General features: G+C 44.3%; 2 protein-coding genes across 3 annotated transcripts; one reads left to right on the top strand and one right to left on the bottom strand.

The window, feature by feature from the left end:
* The first annotated feature begins 7,470 nt into the window (after nt 1-7,470).
* On the top strand, nt 7,471-10,580 carry LOC124004726 (free fatty acid receptor 2-like). Of its 2 annotated transcripts, none has more exons than XM_046313449.1 (2): nt 7,471-7,568; nt 8,372-10,580. In XM_046313449.1, exon 2 carries the CDS (start codon nt 8,619-8,621, stop codon nt 9,651-9,653), a length of 1,035 nt encoding a protein of 344 aa, XP_046169405.1. In that variant the 5' UTR covers nt 7,471-7,568; nt 8,372-8,618; the 3' UTR covers nt 9,654-10,580. The 2 variants fall into 2 exon arrangements, with proteins under 2 accessions (XP_046169405.1, XP_046169404.1); XM_046313448.1 differs by having other exon boundaries at nt 7,487-7,583.
* A 319-nt stretch (nt 10,581-10,899) lies between these two features.
* Nucleotides 10,900-14,895, bottom strand: LOC124004727. The gene is made up of 6 exons (XM_046313451.1): nt 14,586-14,895; nt 13,815-14,108; nt 12,410-12,814; nt 12,090-12,176; nt 11,916-11,967; nt 10,900-11,805 (listed from the first exon to the last, which is right to left on the bottom strand). Exons 1-6 carry the CDS (start codon nt 14,653-14,655, stop codon nt 11,799-11,801), a joined length of 915 nt encoding a protein of 304 aa, XP_046169407.1. The 5' UTR covers nt 14,656-14,895; the 3' UTR covers nt 10,900-11,798.
* Nucleotides 14,896-14,900: the final 5 nt, after the last annotated feature.

Genomic DNA, 14,900 nt, shown 5'->3' with positions numbered 1-14,900 from the left:
TTCAATTAGTGCTAAATACAGCTGCTAGAATCCTGACTAGAACCAAAAAAAATGATTATATTACTCCAGTGCTAGCCTCCCTACACTGGCTTCCTGATAAGGCAAGGGCTGATTTCAAGGTTCTACTGCTAACCTACAAAGCATTACATGGGCTTGCTCCTACCTATCTCTCTGATTTGATCCTGCCATACATACCTACACGTAAGCTATGGTCACAAGACGCAGACCTCCTAATTGTCCCTAGAATTTCTAAGCAAACAGCTGGAGGCAGGGGTTTCTCCTATAGAGCTCCATTTTTATGGAATGGTCTGCCACCCCATATCAGAGACACAGACTCGGTCTCAACCTTTAAGTCTTTACTGAAGACTCATCTCTTCAGCAGGTCCTATAGAGTGTCTGGCCCAGGAGTGTGAAGTTGAACGGAAAGGCTCTGGAGCAACGAACCGCCCTTGCTGTCTCTGCCTGGCTGGTTCCCCTCTTTCCACTGGGATTCTTTGCCTCTAACCCTATTATAATAATAATAATAATAATATATGCCATTTAGCAGACGCTTTTATCCAAAGCGACTTACAGTATAGGGGCTGAGTCACTGGCTTATTGGTGCTCTTTCATGCCGTCCCTAGGAGGGTTGCGTCACTTGAGTGGGTTGAGTCACTGATGTGATCTTCCTGTCTGGGTCTCCCTTGGGGTGTGCCATAGCGGAGACCTTTGTGGGCTATACTCTGCCTTGTTTCAGGATGGTAAGTTGGTGGTTGAAGATATCCCTCTAGTGGTGTGGGGTCTGTGCTTTGGCAAAGTGGGTGGGGTTATATCCTTCCTGTTTGGCCCTGTCCGGGGGTATCATCGGATGGGGCCACAGTGTCTCCTGACCCCTCCTGTCTCAGCCTCCAGTATTTATGCTGCAGTAGTTTATGTGTCGGGAGGCTAGGGTCAGTTTGTTATATCTGGAGTACTTTTCCTGTCATAGCCGGTGTCCTGTGTGAATTTAAGTATGGTCTCTCGAATTCTCTCTTTCTCTCTTTCATTCTCTCTCTCGGAGGACCTGAGGCCTAGGACCATGCCTCAGGACTACCTGGCATGATGACTCCTTGCTGTCCCCAGTCCACCTGGCCGTGCTGCTGCTCCAGTTTCAACTGTTCTGCCTGCGGCTATGGAATCCTGACCTGCTTACCGGAAGTGCTACCTGTCCCAGACCTGCTGTTTTCAACTCTCTAGAGACAGCAGAAGTGGTAGAGATACTCTTAATGATCGGCTATGAAAAGCCAACTGACATTTACTCCTGAGGTGCTGACTTTCAGCACCTTCGACAACTAATGTGATTATTATTATTTGACCATGCTGGTCATTTATGAACATTTGAACATCTTGGCCATGTTCTGTTATAATCTCCACCCGGCACAGCCAGAAGAGGACTGGCCACCCCTCATAGCCTGGTTCCTCTATAGGTTTCTTCGTAGGTTTTGGCCTTTCTAAGGAGTTTTTCCTAGCCACTGTGCTGGGTTTCTGTACAGGCTGGGTTTCTGTACAGCACTTTGAGATATCAGCTAATGTACGAACGGCTATATGAATAAATTTGATTTGATCAAGCAGCACTTCAGAAAGACCAGAGTGAACACTTTGTCTGAGATTGCTGGTGTTGTGAAAGACTGCACTGTGAAAGGATTTTTAAATTTGAACCTTTATTTAACTAGGTAAGTCAGTTAAGAACAAATTCTTATTTACAATGAAGGCCTAGGAACAGTGGGTTAGCTGCTTTGTTCAGGGGCAGGACGACAGATTTTTACCTTGTCAGCTCAAGGATTCGATCTAGCAACCTTTCGGTTACTGGCCCAACGCTCAAACCACTCGGGTACCTGCTGCTCCTAGGATGGTACGGTGCTGGTGGAACGCTATGGTTGACAACAACACTTGACTCTGTACTTCAGGCTGCAGCCAGCACTTCAGGTAAAATAATGTTTCCTTTGTATGAGGTTATTCTTATCTAAACCTGGGAGGTGAATTGATGTTATGCAAGGTTGTAATGTCTTCTCATTTTTTGTTATTTCCTGTTTTACAGCTTTGATGCTCTGGAGTCTGGTGTTGTCACCGAGGAGCATTCAGACTGTCTGGACCAGGATTCAGCTGCTGCCCAACACTGACATCCTTCCTCCCATAGATGGTCTGCCTGTAAAAGCACCACCTGGACTGGACACAACTAGACAAACTATCTTTTTAACAAGATCAGGGAGTTTTGCGACAAAGAGGCTATGGACATCACATGAACTGCACTGCAAGTCAATGGCAGGACAGAAACAGGCTCCCCGAATATAGATTCCCTTGTTCGTGCGTGGTTTGGACGGACCAGTCATCAGCACTATCTGCAGTGCCTCTATTCACACGACTCTCTCCTAACACACACGCCATACGTTGCTGCAACGTTTTTCTTTTAATATTCTGCTGTTCAGCCACTTTACCAATGATTGTATGCAAAAACTACCTCGTCTATCACTGATATCGTTATTGATATTGTTCTTGTTCATACTGTATATTTCATTTATGTTGACACTATCTATTTCTGATATTTCTACCATTTCGCTGTACTGTTTACACCTTCTGTAGAGACCATCCACTTTTGTGACAGACCACAACAATGTCATGTGACCGTATCAAGTGTCCTCCACTTAAATATATGGCGACATGCATCTGTTTATGTACTGTACATGTGCATCTCACTCAGGTTTCAACTCAGGTTGCATGGCCTACTATGTGATAAGTGCATGTGTAACAGTATATAAAGTATGCTAATGTATTTGGGCAGTGGTGTAACAGTACTTTAAAGTACTACTTTTTATGGTATCTGTACATTACTTTACTATTTATATTTTTTATAAATTTTACTTCACTACAGTCGTATAGAAACAAATGTGCTTTTAACTCCATACATTTTACTTGACACCCAAAAGTACTCTTTACATTTGACAGGAAAATTGTCCAATTCAAACACTTATCAAGAGAACATCCCTGGTCATCCATACTGACTCACTAAACACAAATGCTTTGTTTGTAAATGATGTCTGAGTGTGCCCCTGGCTATCCATCGATTAAAAAACAATAACATTGTGCCGTCTAGGTTGCGTAATATAAGGAATTTGAAATGGTTTATATTTTTACTTTTACTTTTGATACTTAAATACATTGTGCCTCTGGCTATCCATCAATACATTATTCATTTTTTTAATACAATTGTGCCGTCTGGTATAATATAATGAATTTGAAATTATTTATACTTTTACTCAAGTATGACAACTTTTTCCACAACTGGATGTGGCTGGTGGTTATAGCATTTCTTTCACGTGATTTCCCATCAATTTAGACAACTGTGTCTGGGTAAGCATCATCTAATATTTATAACATATTTTTATCTGGACCCTTTCTGTTTACCTGGAAATTTTCCTTATCGTAGGCTACTACAACTTTTAGTCCTTAGCACCTGACCTTATATGAATCCTTAAAGAGATGGGTGGGGCTAAGGCTTAGGGATTCTGAAAAGACTCCCTAAATTCTATCAGCATATCGATTGTGCTACCAGGGCTGGTAAAACCCTATATCATTGTTATTCTAACTTCAGCGACGCATATAAGGCCCTCCCCCGCCCTCCTTTCGGAAAAGCTGACCACGAGTCCATTTTGTTGCTCCCTGCCTATAGACAGAGACTAAAACAGGAAGCTCCTGCGCTCAGGTCTGTTCAACGCTGGTCCGACCAATCTGATTCCACGCTTCAAGATTGCTTCGATCACGTGGATTGGGATATGTTCCGCATTGCGTCAAACAACAACATTGATGAATACGCTGATTCGGTTGGCGAGTTTATTAGCAAGTGCATCGGCGATGTCGTACCCACAGCAACTATTAAAACATTCCCAAACCAGAAACCGTGGATTGATGGCAGCATTCGTGTGAAACTGAAAGCGCGAACCACTGCTTTAAAACCAGGGCAAGGTGACCGGAAACATGACCGAATACAAACAGTGTAGCTATTCCCTCCACAAGGCAATCAAATCAAATGTATTTATATAGCCATTCGTACATCAGCTGATATCTCAAAGTGCCAGAAACCCAGCCTAAATCCTCAAACAGCAAGGGGGGGGGGGGGCGCCAACCCAGACAGGAAGATCACATCACAATCAAACAAGCTAAGCGTTAGTATAAAGACAAAGTGGAGTCGCAATTCAACGGCCCAGACACAAGAGGTATGTGGCATGGTCTACAGTCAATCACGGATTACAAAAAGAAAACCAGCCCCATCGCGGACCAGGATGTCTCCCAGACAGACTAAACAACTTCTTTGCTCGCTTTGAGGACAATACAGTACCGCTACCAAAACCTGAGGACTCTACTTCAATGCAGCCGAAGTGAGTGAAACATTTAAACTTGTTAACCCTCGCAAGGCTGCAGGCCCAGACGGCATCCCCAGCCACGTCCTCAGAGCATGCGCAGACCAGCTGGCTGGTGTGTTTACGGACATAGTCAATCAAATCAAATCAAATTTATTTATATAGCCCTTCGTACATCAGCTGATATCTCAAAGTGCTGTACAGAAACCCAGCCTAAAACCCCAAACAGCAAGCAATGCAGGTATAGAAGCACAGTGGCTAGGAAAAACTCCCTAGAAAGGCCAAAACTTAGGAAGAAACCTAGAGAGGAACCAGGCTATGTGGGGTGGCCAGTCCTCTTCTGGCTGTTCCGGGTGGAGATTATAACAGAACATGGCCAAGATGTTCAAATGTTCCTAAATGACCAGCATGGTCCAATAATAATAAGGCAGAACAGTTGAAACTGGGGCAGCAGCACGGCCAGGTGGACTGGGGACAGCAAGGAGTCATCATGTCAGGTAGTCCTGAGGCATGGTCCTAGGGCTCAGGTCCTCCGAGAGAGAGAAAGAAAGAGAGAATTAGAGAGAGCACACTTAAATTCACACAGGACACCGAATAGGACAGGAGAAGTACTCCAGATATAACAAACTGACCCTAGCCCCCCGACACATAAACTACTGCAGCATAAATACTGGACGCTGAGACAGGAGGGGTCAGGAGACACTGTGGCCCCATCCGAGGACCCCCCGGACAGGGCCAAACAGGAAGGATATAACCCCACCCACTTTGCCAAAGCACAGCCCCCACACCACTACAGGGATATCTTCAACCACCAACTTACCATCCTGAGACAAGGTTGAGTATAGCCCACAAAGATCTCCGCCACGGCACAACCCAAGGGGTGGGGGTTGGGGGGTGGCGCCAACCCAGACAGGATGATCACATCAGTGACTCAACCCACTCAGGTGACACACCCCTCCCAGGGACGGTATGAGAGAGCCCCAGTAAGCCAGTGACTCAGCCCCTGTGATAGGGTTAGAGGCAGAGAATCCCAGTGGAAAGAGGGGAACCGGCCAGGCAGAGACAGCAAGGGCGGTTCGTTGCTCCAGAGCCTTTCCATTCACCTTCCCACTCCTGGGCCAGACTACACTCAATCATATGACCCACTGAAGAGATGAGTCTTCAGTAAAGACTTAAAGGTTGAGACCGAGTTTGCGTCTCTGACATGGGTAGGCAGACCGTTTCATAAAAATGGAGCTCTATAGGAGAAAGCCCTGCCTCCAGCTTTTTGTTTAGAAATTCTAGGGACAATTAGGAGGCCTGCGCCTTATGACCTTGCGTACGTGTAGGTATGTACGGCAGGACCAAATCAGAGAGATAGGTAGGAGCAAGCCCATTTAATGCTTTGTAGGTGAGCAGTAAAACCTTGAAATCAGCCCTTGCTTTGACAGGAAGCCAGTGAAGGGAGGCTAGCACTGGAGTAATATGATAAAAAAAAAATGTGGTTCTAGTCAGGATTCTAGCAGCTGTACTTACCACTAACTGAAGTTTATTTAGTGCTTTATCCGGGTAGCCGGAAAGTAGAGCATTGTAGTAGTTTAACCTAGAAGTGACAAAAGCATGGATACATTTTTCTGCATCATTTTTGGACAGAAAGTTTCTGATTTTTGCAATGTTAGGTAGATGGAACAAAGCTGTCCTTGAAATGGTCTTATCCCAGTCTGCTGTTCCCAGATGCTTCAAGAGGGCCACCATTGTTCCTGTTCCCAAGAAAGCTAAGGTAACGGAGCTAAATGACTACCGCCCCGTAGCACTCACTTCCGTTATCATGAAGTGATTTGAGGGACTAGTCAAGGACCATATCACCTCCACCCTACCTGACACCCTAGACCCACTCCAATTTGCTTACTGCCCCAATAGCTCTACACTGCACACTGCCCTAACCCATCTGGACAAGAGGAATATCTACGTGAGAATGCTGTTCATTGACTACAACTTAGCATTTAACACCATAATACCCTCCAAACTCATCATCAAGCTCGAGACCCTGGGTCTCGCCCCAGCCCTGTGCGACTGGGTACTGGAAATCCTACAATGTGATTTTCTGGATTTTTTTCTCTCTCATTTTGTCTGTCATAGTTGAAGTGTACCTATGATGAAAATTACAGGCCTCTCTCATCTTTTTAAGTAGGAGAACTTGCACAATTGGTGGCGGACTAAATACTTTTTTGCCCCACTGTATATACTGTACTTGATACCATCTACTGCATCTTGCCTATGCCGTTCTTTACCATCACTCATTCATATATCTTTATGTACATATTCTTCACCCCTTTACACTTGTGTGTATAAGGTAGTTGTTGCGAAATTGTTAGGTTAGATTACTCGTTGGTTATTTCTGCATTTTCGGATCTGGAAGCCCAAGCATTTCGCTACACACGCATTAACATCTGCTAACCATGTGTATGTGACAAGTACAATTTGATTTGAGGGCGTGAACAATGTTGAATGGGTGTAGACAAAGGAGAGCTCTCTAGTAGGTACCGAAACAAGTCCCTTTTCTCAAAAGTGAGTTTACAAGTGTATCAACTTTCAAAGCAGAATTACTTTCCCATTGTTCCTCCAACATGCTGCGAATGATACACCATTTTGTAGCTCTCTACTTTTGTAGATGTAAAAATGCAATGTAAAAAACAAACAGAAATTCAAATGTTGCTACATAAGACTGAATCCAGGTGGTGAGTCACATATTGTGATTTGTTTAACACTTTTCTTTGGTTACTACGTGTGGTTACTACGTTACTATGTGTTATTTCACCGTTTTTATGTGTACACTATTAATCTACAATGTAGAAATAGTGAAAATAAAGACAACACCCTTGAGTGGTACTGTATGTGTGCGAGTTTGCGTAAGGTGCAGAGTCAGTGCTCTAGCGGTTAGTCCTGGTCACAGTGGAACGGAATACCATAGCTATCTATGGTAGAAAAAGTACAAAACAATGTGAAGAGTTCGTATAAAGGTCAGTGAGTTGTTTGACTTGCTGGCAATCCTCCACTGTCATCAAATCGGCCAATAAAAGTGTGTGTGAGGAATTTCCCATACGTACAGTATATTAGCTAGTCACTGGTCAATACAAGGAAGTAATGCTGGTTTAATTGTCTCCTACGCTCATGCCTTACCTACATGCCTTATTATACTGTCCTTTATTTGATGCTGTAAGTACATGGAGGGTAAGATAAAATAATAATATATAATAATAGAATATAATAATATCTTAGTATTTGTTTTTCTTAGCTCAGTTCAGTGCAGACACGCTATGATAACTCTCTTGAATGCTTGAGCCGAGTAGCGACAGCCTCACGGCACAAGGCTGGTGAGCAAGACTATACTAAGGGCTACTTGGTCCCTGGTTGTGGTAGAATGAGTTATAGCTTTTTCCTAATTGTGAGTGTTGTGTTTATGACTTCCCTTTGACGATGTCATTGTTGACCCATTGGAGACGTTTCAGGACAGGAAATTAAAACACTGTTATACGAACTAGGATAAAGAGTGGTAGCAGCTAAGACCACGCGTCCCCCGTTTGTGGACGTAAGCACCAATATGTTTACAAGCTGTTCTGTGTTTGAGTGTACAAGAAGAACAGGTGTCCATCTAATGAAGACAGTATTAGAACGAGGACACAGGAAGCAATAACGGTGTCTTTGAGACTGTTTGTATACAGAACCATGTGCCAGACACACACATCCTGAGTGGTATATGGTCAGTTCCCAATAGACACTGACCATATTGCCTCTCCGAGTGTATGGTTTTTATTGTCGTTATTTAGCATGAAATTCACATGAATCTGAACTCTATTTCATCTGCTAGTATTTTATTTTGATTATTGCGCACACGGATGTTGTTTCAATTACACCCTCCCCTTGGCAAACTTAAAAGGGGTGAGTAGTGAGTAACAAAAAGCTGTAAGAAACGGTAATGTGGCATGTTGTAATCTCTTTCTATCCTCTCTTGCCATCAGAGTCTTGGAGCCCTTGAAGAGACGATGAGTTGGTTTATTGTCAGAGACAGGAAAACCACGCTGTCTAACCGGGTTTGTTCCAGGCTGTTGACCCAAAAAGCAGCCTTCGCCTCTGAAGCCTCAGACTGTCTGACAGATCAAGCCCCTTGCACTGCAACGTTTTCATCCCCCCCAGGCTGCACTGAGATGATGTGACAGATCTTGCTCCCTGAGCCTTCCAGTGACTGTACCCACCGCCGAGGCTACCATGCAGGAGTGCCATACTGCGTTGTGTCTGTCTGTCTACCTTGTCACCTTTTTGACGGGCCTCCCAGCCAACGCTGTGGCCTTCTATACCTTCAGCAAGAAGGTAAGGCAAAAACCCATGCCCATCGACATCCTGCTCCTCAACCTGACAATCTCGGACCTCCTCTTCCTGCTCTTCCTGCCCTTCAAGATGCAGGAAGTCACGAACGATATGACCTGGAGTCTACCCTACATCCTCTGTCCTTTATCTGGCTTCTTCTTCTACATGACTATCTACGTCAGCACCTTATTCCTGACAGCGGTCAGTGTGGAGCGCTACCTGGGCGTGGCCTTCCCCATCCAACACTCGCTGAAGCGCCGGCCCCTGTATGCCGTGGTGGCCAGTGTATTTATCTGGGTCTTCTCCGTCCTCCACCTGAGCATCGTCGTCATCATGCCCTACTACAACCCACCGCAAGACTCCCTCAGTTCCACAACCAACTCTTCCAACAGCTATGAATTCTCCAACATCTCCAACGTGCTCATTAGTGACGGCGACAACATTGTGTCTTCCAGGAATGTGTGCTATGAGGACTTCAGCGAGAAGCAACTGGCGATCCTCCTGCCCGTGCGTCTGGAGTTCTGCCTGGTTCTATTCTGTGTACCTTTCCTCATCTGCAGCTTCTGCTACATCAACTTCATCCGCATACTCTCCGGCCTGCCCCACATCGGTCGTCGCAGACGCCTCCGTGCTATCGGCCTGGCTCTGGGGACACTGCTGGTGTTTGCCTTCTGCTTCGGCCCCTACAACGTCTCCCACATTGTGGGCTTTATAACCAGGAAGAACCCAGACTGGAGAGACATGACCTTGCTCTGCAGCACCTTCAACGCCTGCCTGGACCCCTTCATCTTCTACTTCTCCTCCTCAGCTGTCAGAGGGACCCTAGGCAGTATGTTGCAGGGGGCCAGAATCAGGCTGGCCAAGTGTATGTTCTGTGGCTGTCACATCCACTGGTCCCCTTGGAATGGAACGAGCGAGCGAGCCTCAGAAAGATAAGGGACCCAAACAAGTAGAGATGAATGCTATCTGAAGTTAATTGAATAAGGCCTGTATTAACTGAAATGAGATGTTGTGCTCCTCATGTCTCGTGGCAGGATATGAGTGCTCTGATGTTTATGTTTTCACATTTTACTGTATCTGTGTCTCTGTTTGATCATTGGCGGGCAAACTTCCTACTTAGAGTAGAGATAGGATATGGTAGACACGGAGCCTGCCTTCCTCCTGAGAGACACAAAACAAGGGCTCACATTAGGGAGTTACTGCCTAGCTGCAGTTAGCTGGAATCAAGTACAGTCATTGCCAATTATATATTATAAGTACACACCTACTGTGACAGTGCGTGAAATAAGTTTGAGAATACATTTGTTGTATTGGGTTGCCTGACAAGATTGGCAAACAGAAGAGAAAATTATCATGGATTATAATTGTATTTCACAAGGTTGAAGCCCATTTACACAACTAGGAGTGGTTATGGTGAACCGTAGAGAACAACAGCTCTAACATCTGAGAGACACATCAGAACAACATCTCTCAGCACTGAAAGATAAGCACCTCAAACAAGTATCACAGTCGTATCGCTGAAAATGACACAATGTTGAAAAGGAACAATGAATTTGAGCACTGAGCAGAGTTGGTGTGTGTGTCTGTGTGTGTGTGTGTGTGTGTGGGGGGGGGGGGGTGCATGTGCGAATGTGTTTTTGTGCATGCATGAGCACACATGCGTAAGTGAGGGATTTTGTGTGTACTTGCGATTCATTGTGTCCATAGATTTATATTATTGGCTTTGTGAAATGAATGTGGACTCACTGTCCCATTTTGTATGCACCTCTAACATGTGGGACCTTCGTTGTTCGATTGTGGGACCTTTATTGTTAGATTGTGGGACCTTTATTGTTCGATTGTGGGACCAAATAAAGACATTGATGTTGAAATAAAAGCGTGTTCATTTTGTGAATTACAGGAACAATAATACGATAATAGTGGACCAGTATTGAATTGGTTACACAATTACAGGAACAATAATACGATAATAGTGGACCAGTATTGAATTGGTTACACAATTACAGGAACAATAATACGATAATAGTGGACCAGTATTTAATTGGTTACACAATTACAGGAACAATAATACGATAATAGTTGACCAGTATTGAATTGGTTACACAATTACAGGAACAATAATACGATAATAGTGGACCAGTATTGAATTGGTTACACAATTAAAGGAACAATAATACGATAATAGTGGACCAGTATTTTAATTGGTTACACAATTACAGGAACAATAATACAATAATAGTGGACCAGTATTGAATTGGTTACACAAGGTTGGCAATGGCATACTTGAACATAATCAGGTTGTTTTGGAGTCATAACCTGTTTAACATGATGACCATCCCTTCAGACGTACTTCCCAATACAGTGTAACTCATGATAATTGATGAGCATCTCCAATATTTACACAGGGACTATAGTCTCTGATAAGGTATCACGGGTGGTGCATGTATACTATACACGTGCAAGGAAAGCCCACACCACCAGCGTAAACCCATAGGTTCGATACTTTCACACCAGGAAGTGCTTTGACTTGATTCCGTCCAGTTATTCAGGGCTTATATCTCCAACAGAGGTTGAGTTGATGGTTGCATACCATCCATGAGACATTCATTTGGACACTAGAGTACACTGTGACTACTAAAAGCATTCAGCAGCACAGTGGCACTTGACACGATTGCAAAATGGCTTCCGTTCAACACGCAACATAGACCTAAAGTTTCGCATAGCATCACTTTTTGCATTATGATTTGGGGATGTTACAGAACGTGTGAGCTGGGGAGAATATACATCATGTGAGGACAAGTGAGAGAGAGTTGAGCTAGTTTAAAAAAAACAGTGCTGTGGCATGTGCTTATAGACAAAACTACTGGTCCACCCCCACCCCCCCCAAAAAAAAGTCCCTCAGTTAAAACCCAGCATACTCTTTGTCATAAAAAGTGTGCCATCTGATCAGGAAATGTATCATGCGGTAAAGATCTGTGTAGAAGCTGTCGTGGGTAGCCTATTATTTACGGAAAATCGGATGCTCTTGGTGTGTTCAGATCCTTTGTTTTCTTTCTCTCAAATGTCCTTTGTTTTCTCCCTTTATTTGCTGAAAGACATTCATTTGGACAAATACGGATTGTGTGTCAGTGTTGCTGAACGGATAGAGCTGTAAAACAGAATGTGTGTGTGCATGCTTGTGTGTGTGTGTGTACTTACAGTACATGGGACACACGAGGTCTTTCTTTTCTCTCACACAAACTTGTCAGTGCTGTGGAGAAAAAGACAAAATCCCAAAACAACCCAATTGACTGATGCTCAAGACACGATTTGCATGACTCCATTTCCCATAATCCCTGTGAGATCCTGTGAGTGTAACCACACAGTACTTACTTGCAATGGAAAACACCACAGTCACTCCGCAGAGGACACAGACCTTAAGGATATTCAAGCATCCAATCACCTCATTGGGGGCTGCGTCTGTGAGCGTAGACAAAAAAAAAGACAATGCAAACATGACAGTTAAGTTATACAGTTATGGACCTCACACGATGATGACAGACCCGAGGGTGAATTCAATGTGCAGTCGTTGAAGGCCCGTGACTGACTGAAGCTGTGTGTAGCGGAAGCACAGATGTATAAAAACATTTGAGCCATGTGAGAAATAGCCCAGTGAAATATACAGCCTCTCAGTAGTGTTAACTAAAGCTCACCCCAGGTGAAGGAGGCAGACAGGGGGGAGTCCAGCGCAGGGTGATCCTGCACACTACAGGTGTAGAAGATCCCAGCATCCACAGACCCCCGCGGGGGGAGGGACAGCACACTGATTACATACACTTCCGTTCTGGAGCTGTCCGTCACCTGTAAACACTCTCCCATCCAATCAGGAGTTGAGATCTTTGGAATTAGGCTGTGTGATTGGTTGACGTCATGGTAGTCAGGGTGAATGGTGCAGTTGCGGCCAACAAAGTGGTGGGGGCTATCTTCTCCACTCTGGTGTGTCCAGCTTAGGGTGAGGTGGTGTGGGTAGAACCCACCGGTGACGCAGAGGAGAGCCCACTGGTCCGTCTGGGGGTCCGAGGGGACCTGGAGGAGGAGTTGAGGCACAGAGGGGGGTGCTAGTAGGGGTAGGAGGAGACACGGGAAGGGGGTGATGCAATATCATCTATCTCATGACATTTACATTTGAGTAATTTAGCAGACACTCTTATCCAGAGTGATATACAGGAGCAATTAGGAATAAGTGCTTTGCTCAAGGGCACGGCGTCAGATTTTTAGTCGGCTCAGGGATTCAAAGCAGCAACCTTTCGGTTACTGGGTCAATGCTCTTATACACTAGACTACCAGCCGCTCGTTAGAAATATGTCAGATTGCTGACGTTGAACCATTTTTATACTGTATGTCATATTTCACTATTTCGACATATTCTATTCAGACCATGTTGGTAATACAGTTGTGGCCAAACAACACACTCATGGTTCTGTAAATGGAGCAGGACTTTGCAACGTGCACCCCACTGGAGAAACCCTGAGAGGAACCTTCTCTTTCGCATGAGGGGTTTGCACATAATCATTTCACGATCCCTCTTTGCCTTGTTCTGTGGTGAGTTTCAATTCCCTGCAAAGATCAATAGAATCCACAATGCATTGTCCCATAGTGATTATATCTGGATTTGTCACGAATCCACTCAGGCAAAAAGATGAACTGAAAGGAAATTTCCATGTGACTAGAATTTTTAGAGATTTGAGCATGGTTCGGCCTCTTTATGGTGATGCATAGCCCACTGGTTTAAATTTAATAACCTCCCTGCAAACCGTTTGGGTTCAAACAGATTCTCAAAGGATACAAATGAGAGACAATTACAACAATGACAACAACAACAACACCAACACAGACAGAAGAAATGATGAGAAACTCTAATGAGTTACAATAAGACATTCCAAGAATAAAGGCGGATGTATACATTTTTTATTAGAGCTAGTTCTTAGCCTGGTCCCATATAATACAAAATAAAAAAAAGCTTAATCCTATGGTCATTATCATGCCAAGCAATGGCCATATGAGTTGTCAAGACAGCACAAACAGATTTGGGACCAGGCTAATTTGCTTCTGTCTTACCCAGGACAATGAGCTTTGTGCCGCCCCCTCGCTCTGAATCTCTGTGTAGGACGTTCACCTCGCAGTAATACACACCGGCATCCTCCACGGACACCTCGGTAATCACCAGGGACGTCTGCCCAGCTGAATCTGGGACGGGGATCTTTTCGGCCCCCTCTATCTTGAACCAGTCCACCCCGTAGGACGTGGCCTCGAAACGGCAGGACAGGTTGGCACTCTGACCCCGCATTACAGTGAGTGAAGGGGGCCACTGCCTCACCTTTAACCCCTCTGCTGTTACCATCCTTAATGGGGCTGAGTGAGGACACAGACAGTGAATGCTTCTTCATCAAGGTACGACAGAATATTTCATTTTGACAAAAAAGACCTTCGGTTAAACGGCATTTGCCACAAAGCTTTTGCCCACAATGTTGAGGTTTATTTGGAGATGATCACAGTATTTTATTAAAGTCAAAATGAGAGAGTTGGAGTGACTTTCTCCCTGACTAATGAGATTTAGTCCTCTTATCTTGACAAACAAACAACTCACGACTCTATGCACCCCTGAAAGTAATTAGAGCATTAGAGTCTTGATATTGCAAGACTTGAAGCCAAAACAGAAAGGCAGAATTCATGCAATTAGGTAAATGTATATGTACTGTAATATGCTTAGGGATGTTGTATAATAGATATTAATTATGACACTGAATATGCTGAAAAAATCATGAACATAGAAAAAATATATTTGTTTGTGAGAATATTGGTAGCCTAGTAGGATTGGAAGACACTAACCTGGTATTGGGCCTGCTATCAACAGAAGCACACACAGGTCCAGGATATTTGTCATGCGTTTGTTTCTCATTACAAACTCCAGTGGTGAAAGGACTGTTCGAACAGTGACTTTGAATGTCAAGCTTCCCTCCAAAGACAATGAGATGTCAGCTTGTTTTTCATTATGTTCCAATGTTCATTAATAGGCCCAGGCTCCAAAACAAGACAAATCTCAGCGCCTGTTACGTCAGAGACGACACGAGCCTGTCTTAGCAGACAAATAGGCCTCGCTCTTGGTATCTGCACAAACCGCAATGCAACAGTAAGCAAAATGCA

Source organism: Oncorhynchus gorbuscha, linkage group LG19, assembly GCF_021184085.1.
Source record: "Oncorhynchus gorbuscha isolate QuinsamMale2020 ecotype Even-year linkage group LG19, OgorEven_v1.0, whole genome shotgun sequence".
Lineage (NCBI taxonomy): Eukaryota > Metazoa > Chordata > Actinopteri > Salmoniformes > Salmonidae > Oncorhynchus > Oncorhynchus gorbuscha.
Note: the sequence above shows the minus strand (reverse complement) of the source record. Positions and strands in the feature narration are given on the sequence as shown.